This window comes from Anomaloglossus baeobatrachus, chromosome 3 (assembly GCF_048569485.1).
Source record: "Anomaloglossus baeobatrachus isolate aAnoBae1 chromosome 3, aAnoBae1.hap1, whole genome shotgun sequence".
Classification (NCBI taxonomy): Eukaryota; Metazoa; Chordata; class Amphibia; order Anura; family Aromobatidae; genus Anomaloglossus; species Anomaloglossus baeobatrachus.
This window is the reverse complement of record NC_134355.1, coordinates 189,376,671-189,394,487: the sequence shown is the minus strand read 5'-3', so window position 1 is coordinate 189,394,487 and position 17,817 is coordinate 189,376,671. Positions and strand designations below refer to the sequence as shown.

General features: G+C 46.2%; 1 protein-coding gene across 1 annotated transcript in view; it reads left to right on the top strand.

The window, feature by feature from the left end:
• Positions 1–6,796, top strand: part of SYNJ2 (synaptojanin 2) — a 266,841-nt gene extending 260,045 nt beyond the window's left edge. The window contains exon 27 of the mRNA XM_075339649.1: positions 4,442–6,796. Within this exon, the coding sequence (XP_075195764.1) occupies positions 4,442–5,422 (981 nt within the window). The 3' untranslated portion in view covers positions 5,423–6,796. The remainder of the gene's footprint in view (positions 1–4,441) is intronic.
• Positions 6,797–17,817: the final 11,021 nt, after the last annotated feature.

The following is a 17,817-nucleotide window of genomic DNA, read 5'->3' as shown; positions in this document are numbered from 1 at the left end:
GGGGGAGGGGTGTTATAGATAGGGGTGAGAATTCAGCATTTATTAAAGATCCAAAATACTAAAAATGTTCGTCTTACAGAAACTGACTGCTTAATCCATCCTCTTCCAGTTCGGAAAAATACTTGTAGAGAAGTAGGACTTAAAGGGAATCTGTCAGCAGGTTATGAGGTAGATGCTAATTTCAGAGATGTATCACTTTTTAGGCTGTGTGTTACAATAAAATGAGTGTTTTATCAGCAAGAGATTAACACTGTAGGAGTAGGTTCCCTCGGGCATCCTGGTGTAACCTCTCCGCCTGCACTGATTAGCAGCTCAGGGCGCATGACTTGCACGAGTGCAATGTGAGAAAATCTCGCATTGCACTCGGCCCCATGTTAGACAATGCTGCAGCTCAGATCTGCGTGTTTTTCCTTAGCCCTAATCAGACTCAGGAAAATGTAAGGGTCAAGTCTATGGGTGCAAGAGAAACATCGGAATGCACTCAGATGTTATCCAAGTGCACTGCGATATACGCACAGGTTGACAATGGAGGAGATGGGGAGATTAACCCCTCCCTCTCCTCTGCAGCGCCCGCCCTCTCCTTTGCAGCTGTGATCCGATCACAAGACCGAGTCACAGTTGTATGACACTCGTCTCATGTTTGCAGCTGAGCCTGAGCCGAGGGTCATTAGCATATCGCATCCGATGCCATACACTAATGTGACTCCAGCCTAACTCTCAGTATATAATGTAGACAAAAAGCTGCTAATCAGTGGTGTGGGTGAAGTGAGTTTTCTGAGCTCTGCTACGTGCTACATCTAAAAACTCAGTTCCAGAGATGCTGAACTCAGTAAACTAAATCATAAAGAAAAAGTATTCATACCCCATGAAGTATTCCAGATTTTTTCACGTTATACCCACAAGTTTAAATGTATTTTATTGAGGCTTTTATGTGTTACACCACCACTATTTAGCAAGTATTTGTGAACTGGAAAGGATAGGATACATGGTTTTCTAAATATTTAAAATATAAAAAATACAAATCTGAAAATTGTGAAGTGCATTTGTATTCAATCCCCCTGAGCCAATACTTTGTAGGACCAACTTTTCTGAAATTACTGCTGCATGTCTATTGGGGTATGTTTCTGCCAGCTTTCCCCATCTAGAAATTATTGCCCATTCTTCTTGCAGCACTGGGGTCCTGGGTTCAAATCCCACCAAGGACAACATCTGCAAGGTGTTTGTATGTTCTCCCCGTGTTTGCGTGGGTTTCCTCCAGTTTCCTTCCACAGTTCAAAGACTAAAGGGCACTTTACATGCTGCGATATCGTTATCAATATCGCTAGGGAGCGTACCCGCCCCCGTCGGTTGTGCGACACGGTCAAATCGCTGCCCCTGGCGCACAACATCGCTAGGACTTACCTGCCTTGCAATGTCACTGTGACCAGCGGACCGCCTCCTTTCTAAGGAAGCAGTTCGTGCGGCGTCACAGCAACGTCACACGGCAGCTGTCCAATAGAAGCAGAGGGGCGGAGATGAGCGGGCGGAAGATCCCGCCCACCTTCTTTCTTCCTCATTGCCGGTGGATGCAGGTAAGGAGATGTTCGTCATTCCTGCGGTGTCACACATAGCAATGTGTAGTGTCGTAGGAACGACGAACAACATCGTACCTGCAGCAGCAACGTTATTATGAAAAGGAGCGACGTGTCAACGATCAACGATTTTTGCCATTTTTGCGATCGTCGCTCTTAGCTGTCACACGCTGCGATGTCGCTAACGATGCTGGATGTGCGTCACAAACACCGTGATCCCGACGATGTATCGTTAGCGATGTCGCAGCGTGTAAAGCACCCTATACTGAGAGGGAATTTAGATTATAAGCCACAATGGAGACAATGTTGCTATGGAATTAATGGTGCTATACAAGTGAATAAATATTATTATTATTATTATTATTATTATTATATATTATTTAGCTCAAAAAGCTCTACTTTGGTCTGATCTGACTAGAGCTCCTTGTTCCACAGGACATATGAGGGACACAACTAGCCTGTGAAAGAAGGAGTTCTGGTCAGATGAGACCAAAGTAGAATGTTTTGAGTGAAATGCAAAACTACGTTTTATACTGAAAGGTAGTAATGGCTTGTTAAGGATAGTAGGAATTACTGGAAATGGCAGCACACCTAAATGTCACTTTTATTATTATTATTATTATTATTATTATTATTAAAATACATTATTCCCTTATTTTGGGCAACTCATCTAGTACGAGGAGTGATGGGAGCTTGGTGTTACATACATAATGGAAATATTGCTGCTTGACATATTTAGCGACGGCTCAGGTGATTTAGTTAAGCCTCCGTCACACACAGCGATATCGCTAGCGAGATCGCTGAAAAGTCACGGGTTTTGTGACGTATTAGCGACCTCGTCAGCGATATCGCTGTGTGTGACAAGCAGCAGCGAGCGGGCCCCTGCTGCGAGGTCACTGATCATTACAAAACGATCAGGACCATTTTTTGCTCATTGGTCTCTTACTGTGCAGCACACATCGTCGTGTTTGACGGCTAGAGACCAACGATCTGAATGTGCAGGGAGACTGCGTCTGGCAGCCTGTAAGCGGCGGTACATTGGTAACCATGGTACACATCGGGTAACTATGCAAAGCGCTTTGCTTAGTTACCCGATGTGTACCATGGTTACCATCGTACTCCGGTTACAGGCTGCCAGATGCCGACTCCCTGCACACGTACCCAGGATACACATCGGGTAACTATGCAAAGTGCTTTGCATAGTTGCACGATGTGTACCCTGGCTACCAAGCACAGCGTCGTTACACAGGTCGCTGGTGGCTGGTCTCTGATCGCTGTGGAGATCTGCCTGATTGACAGCTCACCAGCGACCAAGTAGCGACGCTCCAGTGATCCCTGCCAGGTCGGATCGCTGGTGGGATTGCTGGAACGTCGCTACGTGTGACGGGATCCTAAGATTAGCTTTAATTTAATGCCAGCATAATCCTGAGTATATACTTATCATGTGTAAATTAATAAATTCTTTTCATCTACATAAAACACTGGTTTCCACTTTAAGACACCACAATAAAAAAATGCAAAGTGTGACTTGTGTTTAAACTCTTATTACTGCAGAGAGGCAGAAACTACAACATTTTATTACAAAACATTTATTTAATGCGTTATTCCTGATATAGCATGTTCACTTCTATCCACTAGAGCTGGTACCAATCAATTCACAGGGCAATGTCTATCGACCATGTCAGTAATCTGTGCTCGATGTACTAGATCCGAGAGAACAGCCTCTTATCTGACTGTATCTGTGGATCTTCTTTTGATTAGTCAGCCTGGCATGATGTCACATGACATTGATCATGTCCTACTAATCAAAAGAAGGGACTCAGACGATGGGAAGTAGAAGATGGTTCTCAGAGCTCTGAACCAGTGGTCACAAATTACGAACGTGGCTGATTGGTCCTGCAAATCGATTTGCACTAACTCGTAATAACTTACTCAGCTCTTCACTATTTCCCAAAATGGATTTCTGAACTGCAACTTTCAAATATAGCTGAGGCTATAAATGTGCCACCACTCCACTTATTATCTAGGAACTGATAGAAATAACTGACCTACACTGAACAATGACTTTTCACTTATATTGTGGATAGGTGATAACGTGCACAATTGGTATTAAAGTGAAGCTGTCAGGTGCAATATGCACCCAGATCCACGAGCAGTTCTGGGTGCATATTACTAATCCCTGCCTAACCATCCCTGTATACACTAGCATAGATAAAGAGATCTTTAGAAAAAGTATTTCTAAAGATCTTTTATCGTATGCTAATGAGTGTGGGAACTAGTCCCAAAGGTGTTGCTTCCCTTGCTAATTTCCCCCATTAGCATGTTAGTATGCCCCTGTGGGTGTGCTAACATGCTAATGAATGCGCAGCGTCAGAGGATGATCTCACTCACCTCTCTGCTGCCATGACCGTACAAACGCTGGATTTCAGCTCAGTGCACATGACCCCAGAGTTTGGGATATGAGCACTATGAAGCCGGGTGTACCCGTCCCGGCTTCAAACTGAAGTGGTGCGCATGACCAAAAGTCTGGAATCATGCACACTGAATCGAAATTTAGCGTCTGGTCGCGATAGCAGCGGAGAGGTGAGTGAGATCATCCTCTGACACTACGCATTCATTAACATGTTAGCACACCCACAGTACTAACATGCTAATGGGGCCGACTAGCAAGGGAAGCAACGCCCTTGCTAGTGTATACAGGGACGGCTAGGCAGGGATTAGCAATATGCACCCAGAACTGCTCGTGGTCCTGGGTGCATATTGGACTTGACAGGTTCACTTTAACTCTGGGACTGTTTAACGAACCTTAAATTGTTAATTACTTTTTGCAGTTTATATACAACATAATTGTTTTCTTTTTCCTTCAACAGTTTAATCAAGAACAGCGAACCAAACTATTTCAGGACCAGGATGCAGGGTCTCCTAAACCAGCATATCAAGGGGAAATCTCAGATTGCACATTACCATTGAGACCTCCACCCAAAGTTCCTCCCAAACCAAAGTCTGAACCTTGTATCAATTCTGTCAATTCAAACATCAGTCCGACAGCTCAGCCTAATGTGGTGATTGATGACCTTATAACTTTAGATCCCATAAATGAACCAGAAGAGAATGATGCCAGTAATCTCACAAAAATTAAATCAGAACATTCACAGCAATTCTTCATTGGAGTACCTGAATCAGTTACCAGTTCAGATGGGAATATTGGACATTTTCCAGTACCTCTTCCAAGTACCACTACTTCTTCCACTTCCTCAACAGTTTTGGTGCCTCCTCAGAAAGATGCTAAATTAAATGCTACAGAAAATTGCGACATTCCAAAAATACGTCCAGTGCCCAAACCAAGAACAATACCCCCTTCTCAGATTGTAAAATCTCAGGAAATGAAACAGAATAGCGAGGAACCTTCTACTACTCAGACTAAGATTATGTCTGATGAAATGTCAAATATTTTTTTGCCCCCGACAGTTCCTCCTCGTAGAAAAAAGTCTGCTCCAGCTGCTTTCCACCTTCAGGTGTTACAAAGTATGGAGAGATTGTCTCAAGATGATACATTGTCAAATATGAAAAACAACAACAGTTCAAGTGAAGGATTTTCAATAAATCTAGATTTTTTGGGTGAGACTGCAAGCACAAAGGACGATGGTGACCGCCAGAAGAGTTTTGCTCAACTACTAGAACCACAAAAAGGCTGGACTTCTGAAGGTACTAATTTTGAGAAGAATGTAAAATTTCAGTCCACCAACCCTGGTACTTCCAAAGAGGAGTTTACGGACATTGGTAATGATATGATTCAAAATGAAGAAAAAGGTAATAACGCCAACAGTGAGGCAAATAGTGAATGTCCATGATGACTGCAAATATTTGAATTGAACTTGTAAGGATGGAGAAACGTAAAAGAGCAGAGCTCTTCAAGACATTAACAGTCCTAAATCTAAGCTGTTCAGTGTGTTAGTACTGCAGAGTCTGAGTTTTAATTGTATAGGGAGATCTTTTCCAAAACACACCAACCGTCCAATCCAGTGATCTCATTGACGTGTGCTGCAGGCAGCCTTACCCTGTCTAACGTGGCAAATGTACATGTGCCGATATGTTTTAAATGTGAAAGGTATGAAACCTACTAACACATATATACACTATATTATTTTGTGGTAAGTTTAGGTGACCTGTAAATAAAATCACTGGCAAGAAGACACTTTAGTGTTTTACTGCTGAATGATTAAAATGGGAACTCAGGTTTTTACTGGCTTTACCCAATAAAGTGATGGCATAAACCATCGCCTTTTGATTGGTGTCAGTTTCTTCGTTAAAAGCCCCTTGGTCACCCTGATGTGCTGGGAAAACTGCAGCTGGCCCTATTAACTTGAATGTGCTGCAGTTCTCCACACATTGGGGGACAATGCCCCGCGGTGCAGAGTAACACAGGGGGCACCACTCTTAACCAAAATGTCATTATTTTCATTGTCCGAATTGTTGGGGCTCCAGAGATCCTACCCCAAACAATCATAAAGTGATGGTATATCCCAGCAATATTCCATAAGTTTACAAGATGGCTTCTGTTACTCCCCATTTCTGTGTCTTGCAGTACAAAGGGCTTAAGAATTCTTCTTTTGCCAAAATCTTCTTGCACATTAAATATTGATAGTTCAGTATATAAAAATGCACAGATATTGCACAGAGATGCCATGAAGGCACAAAACTGCTTGTGTAAAATTGCATCACATTTTTCCTGCACCTTAAGAAGAAGTTTTTAAAATATTGGCTTCACACGAGTGGCGATATGCTTTAGAAAAGCACCATGATTCCAAAAACATTTTGGTACAATAGTGGCTTGTTATTCTTTCAAGAAATATTTCTATGAAAATGTTTACATTTGTGGTCTCTGTAATAAAATGGCACTACTAAAAAAAATTCTATTAGTACTGTTAAAAAAACCATCCACTTCCACCTAAATACTTTTGTCACACTGTAAAAACAAAATAGAATCTTTTATTGTTAGGCAGAATTCCATATTATTTTGGGTGAAGAATTCTTCAAATCACTATTTTGTAAAGCACAACATTGTATGGATAAAGACTGTTTGCCTAATGCTTTGTACAACACCACTGCTTATTTTCAGTGATAAATTTTTGAGCTTTACATTTTTTCATAGACACTGCTGTTACAATATTTTTACTATGTGTAAAACTAAATGATTAAATAAAATCAATCTTCATTTTTATCTACTTGTTGCTTTCCTTGAAATGTGATTGACACTTGATTGTATATCCCAGTAGACAGTGAGGCTATGTCCAAGGTAAACACAGTACACATATCAAGTACAGTAGACAGCGTGCCAAGTGCTAACGACCCTATGAATGAAGAACACAAATGTACAGTATACAAACCAAGTGTTCTAGAGATCAAGATTCACAGATCAAATAGTCATATTAATAAACTTTTAAAACCGCGGTTGTACGTGATTTGATTGGTTCATTTCTATTCTGCTTTGCAATTAGAGGTTCACTTTGTATAATATTTGGGTACTTCCCATATCTCAGTTTAGGAAACCATTTATTCAATTTTAGTATAGATTAAATGGGTAACTATTACTGATATGTGAACATGCTCGCCACTGTTCGATACTCGGGTGTTCAGGTACTTGCAGAGGTCGGCCGAGTATCACGGGTGCTTGAATGTGTTGTCCGTGAATCAATGTCCACAATGTGCCTCTTTGCTTCACTGCATGACGTGAGCAGGCACCCCAGTGAGAGCCATCTGCAGTCTCTAAATGACTCTCACTGGGGGTTAAAACAATGTTTTCAGATGTAGTGTGTCCAAAAAAAAGAAAAAAGAAAAGAAACCCACCCTCCCTGCCCCAGAAATTCTCTCTTTATGGTTGACTGTATGTTGGCAGAGACCTGAACTGCCCAATCATTGACTTCCGTTACTTGAGCGCTTTCAGAGCGTCTGATTTGCTTGGCTTTAATACCGAGCACCAAAGCATTTTAGTGCTCACCCATCACTAGTAGCTATCTGTATTTAAGGGCCTTAGGTTTAATCAACTTGCCTAAAAAAGTAGCGGTGTTCATTTTTTCTCTTTCCCCAAAATTGCTTCTTATCCCATTAGACAATCAGATGTACGTTAATTCTTAAAGAGAACCTGTAATCATGATTTCACCTGCTGTTAGTCTGGTTCTTGTTTAATTCACCTTAGACGTTTTAGTGCAAAAGTGTTTTCTCATACATCAGGGCAGTACTGTGGGTAGGGTCTTTGGCTCTGCCACGGCGCCTTCTCATTTGTATGATCCTCCTTTTTAAATTTTTGTGCTAGCGCTGCCCCACAGTCGGCACTTGCTGACATTCATCTTCCACCATTTTGCTGGAGAACACCGAAAGTTAATCTGAGCATGTGCCGATTGCAACACCATTTTGTTGTAGAACGCTCGGAGACTAATGTGTGCTTAAACCAGATCCACATCGTCTTACTTATTTAGCCCTAAATGTATCAATTTAGGGTTTAATAGGCCATGTGTATGTAACTACAAAGGAGCCCCCAGATCAGTGTTAAAATATTTTTATTAAAGGGTTTAACAATTAAAGGGGGAAAAGTAATATCATAGAAATTATTTAAATAATGCACATAAATTACAGATTAACAACAAACTTAATATAATCTATACCTAGATCATAAGGAAGGGAGGAGAGTGAAAGGAAATAGGAAGTTGGAGATCAAATAGTTTTATTGGTTGGGTTAAGTGGAAGGGGGAAGGAGAGAAAAAGAAAAGAAGGACATAGGAGAACTATATTAAAAAAAAACAAAAAAAAAAACAACTAACAATACAATAGTGCACAAACTAACCTTTATATAACCTTAAATAACTATGTTGAGTTACAAAAACCCATAAAGTAAATGACCACAATATATATTTAAATCATGGGAATAGTAGGCAAGAAGGTATTTCATATAATAAACACATATTTAAAAACCGAAAATAAGCTAATTATCCATAGCGATAAGACAAATAAGTTACGTAATACTCTGGAGGTAGTCATTCCAGAGGTTCCACTGTTTATGGTATTTAGGAAAGCAATTATTTAAAGTGGCGTGTCTTCTCTCAAATTCATTATGTTGTTTTATTGAGTTTGTTACTAGGGTTATATCAGGGAGAGCCCCCAGATCAGGGTATATTAGAACATGAATACAGGTCAAAATACGATAAGACTCAGAAAACACACTATTAAAATTCACACTTGACATGTTTCCCCCTTAAAAGGTAAGGATTCATCAGGAGCGACAATGGTGAACGTGTGTATGTATTTACAGTTGAAAACAGAATTTTACATGCACTATCTAAAAAGACACATCTGCATGTTTTTCTCACTATCTGACATGAAACCTTTCCCGATTTAGGTCAGTTAGGAACGAAAATTATTTATATTTACCAAATGGTAGAATAATGAGAGAGAGAATGTTTTAAGGCATTTTTATTACTTTCTGCAAAGTCAAAAGTTTACATACATTTCATTAGTATTTGGTGCCATTGCCACAATAGTTGGTAGGAATTTGTCCCATTCCTCCTGACAGAACTGGTGTAACTGAGCCATGTTTGTAGGTCACCTTGCTCGCACCGGCCTTTTCAGCTTTTCCCATAAATTTTCAATAGGATTAAGATCAGAGTTTTATGATGGCCACTCCTAAACATTGACTTTGTTATCCTTAAGCTACTTTGTAACCAGTTTGGGAGTATGCTTTGCGTCATTGTCCATTTAGAAGACCCATTTCCACCCAAGCTTTAAGTTACTGGCTGATGACTTGAGATGTTGCTTCTGTATTGCCACATAATCTTCTTTCCTCATGATGCCATCTATTTTGTGAAGTGTACCAGCCCCTCCTGCAGCAAAACAACCCCACGACATGATGCAGCCACCCCCTTGTTTCACAGTTGGGATGGTGTTCTGATTATGGCGAAACAGTTCAATTTTAGTTTTGTCAGATCATGGGACATGTCTCCAAAAATTAAGCTCTGTGTTCCTCTGTGGATTTGCAAACATTAATCTGGCTTTTTTATGTTTATTTTGGAGTAATGGCTTCTTCCTGGCAAAGTTGCCTTTCAGCCCATGTTGATACAGTACTTGTTTCACTGTAGATAATGACACAATCTTAACACCTTCCACCAGCATCCTCACAAGGTTTTTTGCTTTTGTTATTGGTTTATATACACGTCTGACCAAAGCACGTTCATGTCTGGTACACAGACCCTGTCTGCTTTCTGAGCGGTATGATGGCTGGATATTCCCATCTTGTTTGTTCTTGCATATACCGTATTTTTCGCTTTATAAGACGCACTTTTGTTCCCCCAAAATTTGGGGGAAAGTAGGGGGTGCGTCTTATAATCTGAATATATGGGAAATATATATACTACAGAGTCCAGGGGAAGTGAGGGCAGCTCTGGAGTGGTGCTGGGGGCTGGTGAAAGCTGCAGGAGACAGCGGGAGATCTCCTGCTCCCGCTCATATAATATGCACTGCCGCTGTTCATCACCGTGGTGCTGAAACCGCACCGCGGTGATGGGCTGGGGGAGCGGCACATATTATATCTGCCTGCGCCCCCCTTTGAAGGCACATGCCCCCCCTGTGTTAGATATGGCCTCCATGCTGCTGCCCATAGTAAAATAAATAACTCTTTACTTACCTCCTCCAGTGTGTCTCCCGGTCTCCCTGCTGCCGCTGTGATCAGGCACACAGAGATGATGTCACTCTGCTGTGCCAATCACATGACTGGCACCGAGAACCAGGAAGTGCAGGAGCTCAGCAGCACGGAGGGAGACACGAGGGAGGACAGCACTTGAGAAGGTAAGGAAAGAGTGTTTTATTTTACTATGGGCAGCAGCATGGGGGCCATATCTAACACAGGGGGAGGTGTGCCATCCATAGGGGGCCATATCTAACACAGGGGGAGGGGTGCCATCCATAGGGGGCCATATCTAACACAGGGGGAGGTGTGCCATCCATAGCGGGCCATATCAAATGCAGGGGAAGGTGTGCCATCCATAGGGGGCCATATCAAACAAAGGGGGAGGTGTGCCATCCATAGGGGGCCATATCAAACACAGGGGGAGGTGTGCCATCCATAGGGGGCCATATCAAACAATGGGGGAGGTGTGCCATCCATAGGGGGCCATATCAAACACATGGGGAGGTGCGCCTTCCATTGGGGGCCATATCAAACACAGGGGGACGTGTGCCATCCATAGGGGGCCATATCAAACACAGGGGGACGTGTGCCATCCGTAGAGAGCCATTTCAAACACAGGAGGATGTGTGCCATCCATAGGGGGGCATGGACAGCACAGGGGGATGTGTGCCATCTATAGGGGGGCCATGGGCAGCACAGGGGGACGTGTGTCATCCATAGGAGACCTGTGCCAGCTGTAGGAGACATGTGCCATCTATAGGAGACCTGTGCCAGCTGTAGGGGATATGTGCCAGCACAGGGGGACGTGTGCCATAAATAGGGGATGTGTTCCATCAATAGGAGACATGTGCCAGCAATAGGGGACGTGTGCCATCAATGGGGGACATGTGGCATCACTGGGGGACGTGTGCCAGCACAAGAGGGCTATATTCAATATAAGGGGGCCATATCCAGATTAAGGGGGCTAATTTTAGGGTGGAGGGGGCTATGAGGGACATATACCCTATATGATTTGTTAGATGGACACTGGCATTATAAGATGGACCCCATTTAACATTAAAAAAAAAATTCAATTTTCCTTCACCAAATTTGGGGATGCGTCTTATAATCAGGTGCGTCTTATAAAGCGAAAAATACGGTAATTGTTTGTACAGATGAATGAGGCACCTTCAGGTATCTGGAAATTGCACCCAAGAATGAACCAGTCCACAATTTTCTTCCTGAGGTCTTGGCTGATTTCTTTTGACTTTCCCATGATGCGACACAAATAAGTAGTGTGTTTCAGGTGTGCAATAAAATATATCCACAGGTGTTGCTAATTAACTCAGATTTTGCCAATAAACCCATCAGAAGCTTCTAAAGACATATCATCATATGGGCTGTCCCATATTGTTTAAAGTCATAGTACTCTTAAGCGGGCTTTACACGCTGTGACATCGCTAGCCGTTGCTAGCGATGGCGAGCGTGATAGCACCCGCCCCTATCGTTATACCGATATTTGGTGATCGCTGCCGCAGCGAACATTATCGCTACGGCAGCGTCACACGCACTTACCTGGTCGGCGTCATCGCTGTGACTGCCGAACAATCCCTCCCTCAAGGGAGAGAAACTTTCGGCATCACAGCGACGTCACCACAACGTCACTAAGCGACCGGTCAATCAAACCGGAGGGGCGGAGATGAGCGGGACGAACATCCTGCCCACCTCCTTCCTTCCTCATTGCTGGCGTGTGGCAGGTAAGGAGAGGTTCCTCGTTCCTGCGGCGTCACACGTAGTGATGTGTGCTGTCGCAGGGACAAGGATCAACTTCGCCCACGCGACAGCAGCGATATTTGAGAATGGACCCCCATGTCAACGAGGAGCGATTTTGGACGTTTTTGCAACGATCCAAAATCACTCCTAGGAGTCACACACAACGTGATCGCTACAGCGGCCGGATGTGTGTCACAAAATCCGTGACCCAAACGAGATCGCTGTAGCGGTCTCGTAGCGTGTAAAGCCCGCTTTAGCGTATGTAAACTTTTGACTTTGCAGAAAGTAATAAAAATGCCTTAAAACATTTTCTCTCTCTCATTATTCTGGCATTTGGCAAATATAAATAATTTTGGTTCCTAATTGACATAAAATGAGAATAAACCTTAACTGTTTTATGTCAGATAGTGAGAAAAACATGCATATGTCTTTCTTCAGCGCTCTATTGGGAGACCCAGACGATTGGGGTATAGCTACTGCCCTCTGGAGGCCACACAAAGCACTACATCAAAAGTGCAAGGCCCCTCCCCCTCTGGCTATACCCCCCCCGTGATATCACGGGTTCTCCAGTTTTAGCTTTGTGTGCGAAGGAGGTCAGACATTCCATGCATAGCTCCACAGATTTTAGTCAGCAGTAGCTGCTGACTATTTCGGATGGAAGAAAAGAGGACACATATAGTGTCCCCAGCATGCTCCCTTCTCACCCCTGGATGGTGTTGTAAGGTTGAGGTACCTATTGCTGGTACAGGGCTGGAGCCTGACATGCTGTTTTCCTTCCACATCCCCTTGTAGGGCTCTGTGGAAGTGGGATCCTGCCGGCCTCTCAGCTCTGACGCCGGGCTCCATCCACAGACCCATTAGAACCTGATGGATTCGGAGCAGGAGTACGATCAGGGACAGGCCCTGCATCATACAGGTACTCTGTGTCCCCGGCAGGCACAGACACACTCCGGGCTGGCTGGGTGTTGTAGTGCGCCGGGGACCGCAACGTTGGAGTTAGTGTCCCTACAGATTACTGGGGGATGTTTTGTGTATGGGAACGCAGCGCCGACCCCCTCTGGACCGGGCGGCGCTGCTGTGACTTGTGGTGCGCCGGGGATCCGCCGTCCGCGCTTTTACGGCGGCGGCGGTTATAAATTGAGTCCCCGGCTTTTTGGGCCTAGGACGCCGGCAGCTCCGATTCGTTCCCGCCCCCACCCTGTCATTCAGGGTAGGGGAGAGACGCTGTTCGCTAGCAGCGACGAGGGCTGGAGCCTGATTTACATGCTCCAGCCCTCACACTAGGCACAGAGGGAAGCAGGCTTCCCGCTCTTAGCCAGGAACGCCCAGGGCCCGCCCCCCTTCCTCTCAGGACGCCGGCAGCCATTACATGCAGTCTGGCTGGAGGAAGGACGCAAGGCTCTGGGAGACCTGGACTAGGGGCTATCTGGCGACCACACACCCGCTTTTTAAGCGGGCGGTAAGCGATTTTTCTGTGCTGGTCCCTCTAGTGCCTCACGGTGTATCGGTGTACTGTGTACAGATATATAGATATTGTTTTTCTTGCACTGTGAGGTCGCTTCTGGCGGCTCTCCCAGATCACTCTGTGGAAGCAGCAACATGCCATCCTCAAAACGCAAGGCTGCCAAGGCCAGGGCTGTGTGTACTGCGTGTGCTGCATGTGGGGCTGGTCTACCAGCAGGCTCCCATTGTGTGCAATGCTCCGACCCGGTGCTGCTTCGCCAGCCGGAGTCAGGAGAGGTAGTGACCCAGGCTGAGACGCTTGTAAGTTCTGCCCCGGTGACAGGGACAGACTTTGCAGTTTTTGCTGATAATATGTCTGTCTCTATGGCAAAAATCCTTGAAACCTTGCAATCTATGCATGGGGCTCAGTCTTTGGGCACGGCGAGGCCTCTGTCCTCAGGTCCCCCTCACTTGGAATTAATCCAGCCCACAGGGGGGTCCCCGGCTTCACAGGCCGAGGATTATGACTCAGATGATAGCCCCAGCCACCCTAAGCGAGCTCGCTGGGAAAGACCCTCGACGTCATCACACTGCTCAGGGTCTCAGCGCAATCAGTCTCCCTGTGATGTGTCTGATGAGAGTGATCAGGAATCCATTCCTGGAACCCCTCTCAACCTGGATACCCCTGATGGGGATGCCATGGTAAACGACCTTATCTCAGCCATCAATAGGCTGTTGGATATTTCTCCCCCAGCCCCTTCAGCAGAAGAGGCAGCGGCAGAGCAGGAGAAGTTTCGTTTCCTTTATCCCAAGCGTAAATTGAGTGCTTTCTTGGATCACTCTGACTTCAGAGAATCAATCCAGAAGCACGACGCTCACCCAGAAAGGCGTTTCTCTAAACGATCTAAAGATACGCGTTTCCCTTTCCCCCCTGAGGTGGTCAAGCGCTGGACACAGTGTCCAAAGGTAGACCCCCCGATTTCCAAACTCGCAGCTAGGTCCATAGTTGCAGTGGAGGATGGCGCTTCACTTAAAGATGCCAATGACAGACAGATGGACCTTTGGTTAAAATCTGTCTATGAAGCTATCGGCGCGTCGTTTGCTCCGGCATTCGCAGCCGTATGGGCACTCCAGGCTATTTCAGCTGGCTTAGCAAAAGTGGATGCTATCATACATCCAGCAGTGCCGCAAGTGGCGCATCTTACCACGCAGATGTCGGCGTTTGCGTCTTACGCTATCAATGCGGTCCTAGAATCTACCAGTCGCACCTCAATGGCGTCCGCCAATTCGGTAGTTTTGCGCAGAGCCTTGTGGTTAAAGGACTGGAAAGCAGATGCTGGTTCCAAAAAATGTTTAACCAGTTTGCCTTTATCTAGAGATAGACTGTTTGGCGAGCCATTGGCTGATATCATTAAGCAGTCCAAGGGTAAAGACTCCTCTTTACCACAACCCAGAACAACCAAACCTCAGCAGAAAAAGTGGCAGCAGAGGTTTCAGTCCTTTCGAGGTTCGGGCAAGACACCATTTACCTCGTCCAAAGGGACTCAGAGGACGCAAAGAAACTCAGATTCGTGGCGGGCTCACACGCGCCCCAAGAAAGCAAATGGAGGTACCGCTTCCAAAGCGGCTACCTCATGACTTCCAGCCCCCTCCCTCCGCATCGCCGGTCGGGGGCAGGCTCTCCCGCTTTTCCGGCATTTGGATGTCACAGGTCAAAGACCGGTGGGTGACGGACATTTTGTCTCGCGGGTACAGAATCGAGTTCAATTCTCGTCCTCCAGTTCGGTTCTTCAGAACCTCCCCACATCCAGACCGAGCAGATGCTCTGCTGCAGGCGGTGGACTCCCTAAGAGCGGAAGGAGTGGTGATCCCAGTCCCTCCTCAGGAACAAGGGCAAGGGTTTTACTCCAATCTCTTTGTGGTTCCAAAAAAGGACGGCTCGTTCCGTCCTGTTCTGGACCTAAAACGGCTCAACAAACATGTGCACGCCAGGAAGTTCCGGATGGAAACCCTGCGTTCTGTCATTGCCTCAATGTCCAGAGGAGACTTCCTTGCCTCAATAGACATCAAAGATGCTTATCTCCACGTGCCAATTGCTACAGAACATCAACGTTTTCTACGTTTTGTGATAGGAGACGACCATTTTCAGTTCGTAGCTCTGCCATTTGGTCTGGCGACAGCCCCACGGGTCTTCACCAAGGTCATGGCGGCGGTGGTAGCAGTCTTGCACTCTCAGGGACACTCGGTGATCCCTTACCTAGACGATTTATTGGTCAAAGCTCCCTCTCAAGAGGCATGTCAGCACAGCCTGAATGCTACGCTGGAGACCCTACAGTCTTTCGGATGGATCATCAACTTTCCAAAGTCGATCCTATCACCGACTCAATCACTAACGTATCTTGGCATGGAGTTTCATACTCTAGCAGCGATAGTGAAGCTTCCGCTGAACAAGCAGCGGTCACTACAGACAGGGGTGCAATCTCTTCTGCAGGGCCAGTTGCATCCCTTGCGGCGCCTCATGCATTTCCTAGGGAAGATGGTGGCAGCCATGGAAGCAGTTCCCTTTGCGCAATTTCACCTGCGCCCACTTCAATGGGACATTCTCCGCCAATGGGACGGGAAGTCAACGTCACTGGACAGGAAAGTCTCGCTTTCCCAGACGGCCAAGGACTCCCTACAATGGTGGCTCCTTCCCACCTCATTGTCTCAGGGAAGATCCTTCCTGCCCCCATCCTGGGCAGTAGTCACGACAGATGCGAGTCTGTCAGGGTGGGGAGCGGTATTTCTCCACCACAGGGCTCAGGGGACGTGGACTCCGCAGGAGTCCACCCTTCAGATCAATGTTCTGGAGATCAGAGCAGTGTATCTTGCTCTACTGGCCTTCCAACAGTGGCTGGAAGGGAAGCAGATCCGAATCCAATCGGACAACTCCACAGCGGTGGCATACATCAACCACCAAGGAGGGACGCGCAGTCGGCAAGCCTTCCAAGAAGTCCGGCGCATTCTAATGTGGGTGGAGGACACAGCATCCACCATATCCGCGGTTCACATCCCAGGCGTAGAAAACTGGGAAGCAGACTTCCTCAGTCGCCAGGGCATGGACGCAGGGGAATGGTCCCTTCACCCGGACGTGTTTCAGGAAATCTGTCGCCGCTGGGGAGTGCCGGACGTCGACCTAATGGCATCCCGGCACAACAACAAGGTCCCGGCATTCATGGCGAGGTCGCGCGATCAAAGAGCTCTGGCGGCAGACGCCTTGGTTCAAGATTGGTCGCAGTTTCAGCTCCCATACGTGTTTCCACCTCTGGCACTCTTGCCCAGAGTGCTACGCAAGATCAGATCCGAGTGCAGCCGCATCATACTCGTCGCTCCAGACTGGCCGAGGAGGTCGTGGTATCCGGATCTGTGGCATCTCACGATCGGTCGACCGTGGTCACTGCCAGACCGACCAGACTTACTGTCCCAAGGGCCGTTTTTCCATCAGAATTCTGCGGCCCTGAACCTGACTGTGTGGCCATTGAGTCCTGGATCCTAGCATCTGCAGGATTATCTCAAGGAGTCGTTGCCACAATGAGACAAGCTAGAAAGTCGAATTCGGCTAAGATCTACCACAGAACGTGGAAGATTTTCTTATCCTGGTGCTCTGCTCAGGGAGTGTCTCCCTGGCCATTTGCATTGCCCAAGTTTCTTTCTTTCCTGCAATCGGGGTTAGAAAAGGGCTTGTCGCTCAGCTCCCTTAAAGGGCAAGTTTCGGCACTATCCGTGTTTTTTCAGAAGCGTCTAGCGCGTCTTTCTAAGGTGCGCACGTTCCTGCAGGGGGTCTGTCATATTGTGCCCCCGTACAAGCGGCCGTTAGATCCATGGGATCTGAACAGGGTACTAGTTGCTCTCCAGAAGCCGCCCTTCGAGCCTCTGAAGGAAGTTTCCTTTTCTCGGCTGTCACAGAAAGTGGCGTTTCTTGTTGCGATCACATCGCTTCGGCGAGTGTCTGAGCTGGCAGCTCTGTCATCCAAGGCTCCCTTCCTGGTGTTCCACCAGGACAAGGTAGTGCTGCGCCCTATTCCGGAGTTTCTCCCTAAGGTCGTATCCTCTTTTCATCTTAATCAGGATATATCCTTGCCTTCTTTTTGTCCTCATCCGGTTCACCGGTATGAAAAGGACTTACGTTTGCTAGATCTGGTGAGAGCACTCAGAATCTACATTTCCCGCACGGCGCCCATGCGCCGTGCCGATGCACTTTTTGTCCTTGTCGCTGGTCCGCGCAAGGGGTTGCAGGCTTCTAAAGCCACCCTGGCTCGATGGATCAAAGAACCAATTCTAGAGGCCTACCGTTCTGCGGGGCTTCCGGTTCCTTCAGGGCTAAAAGCCCACTCA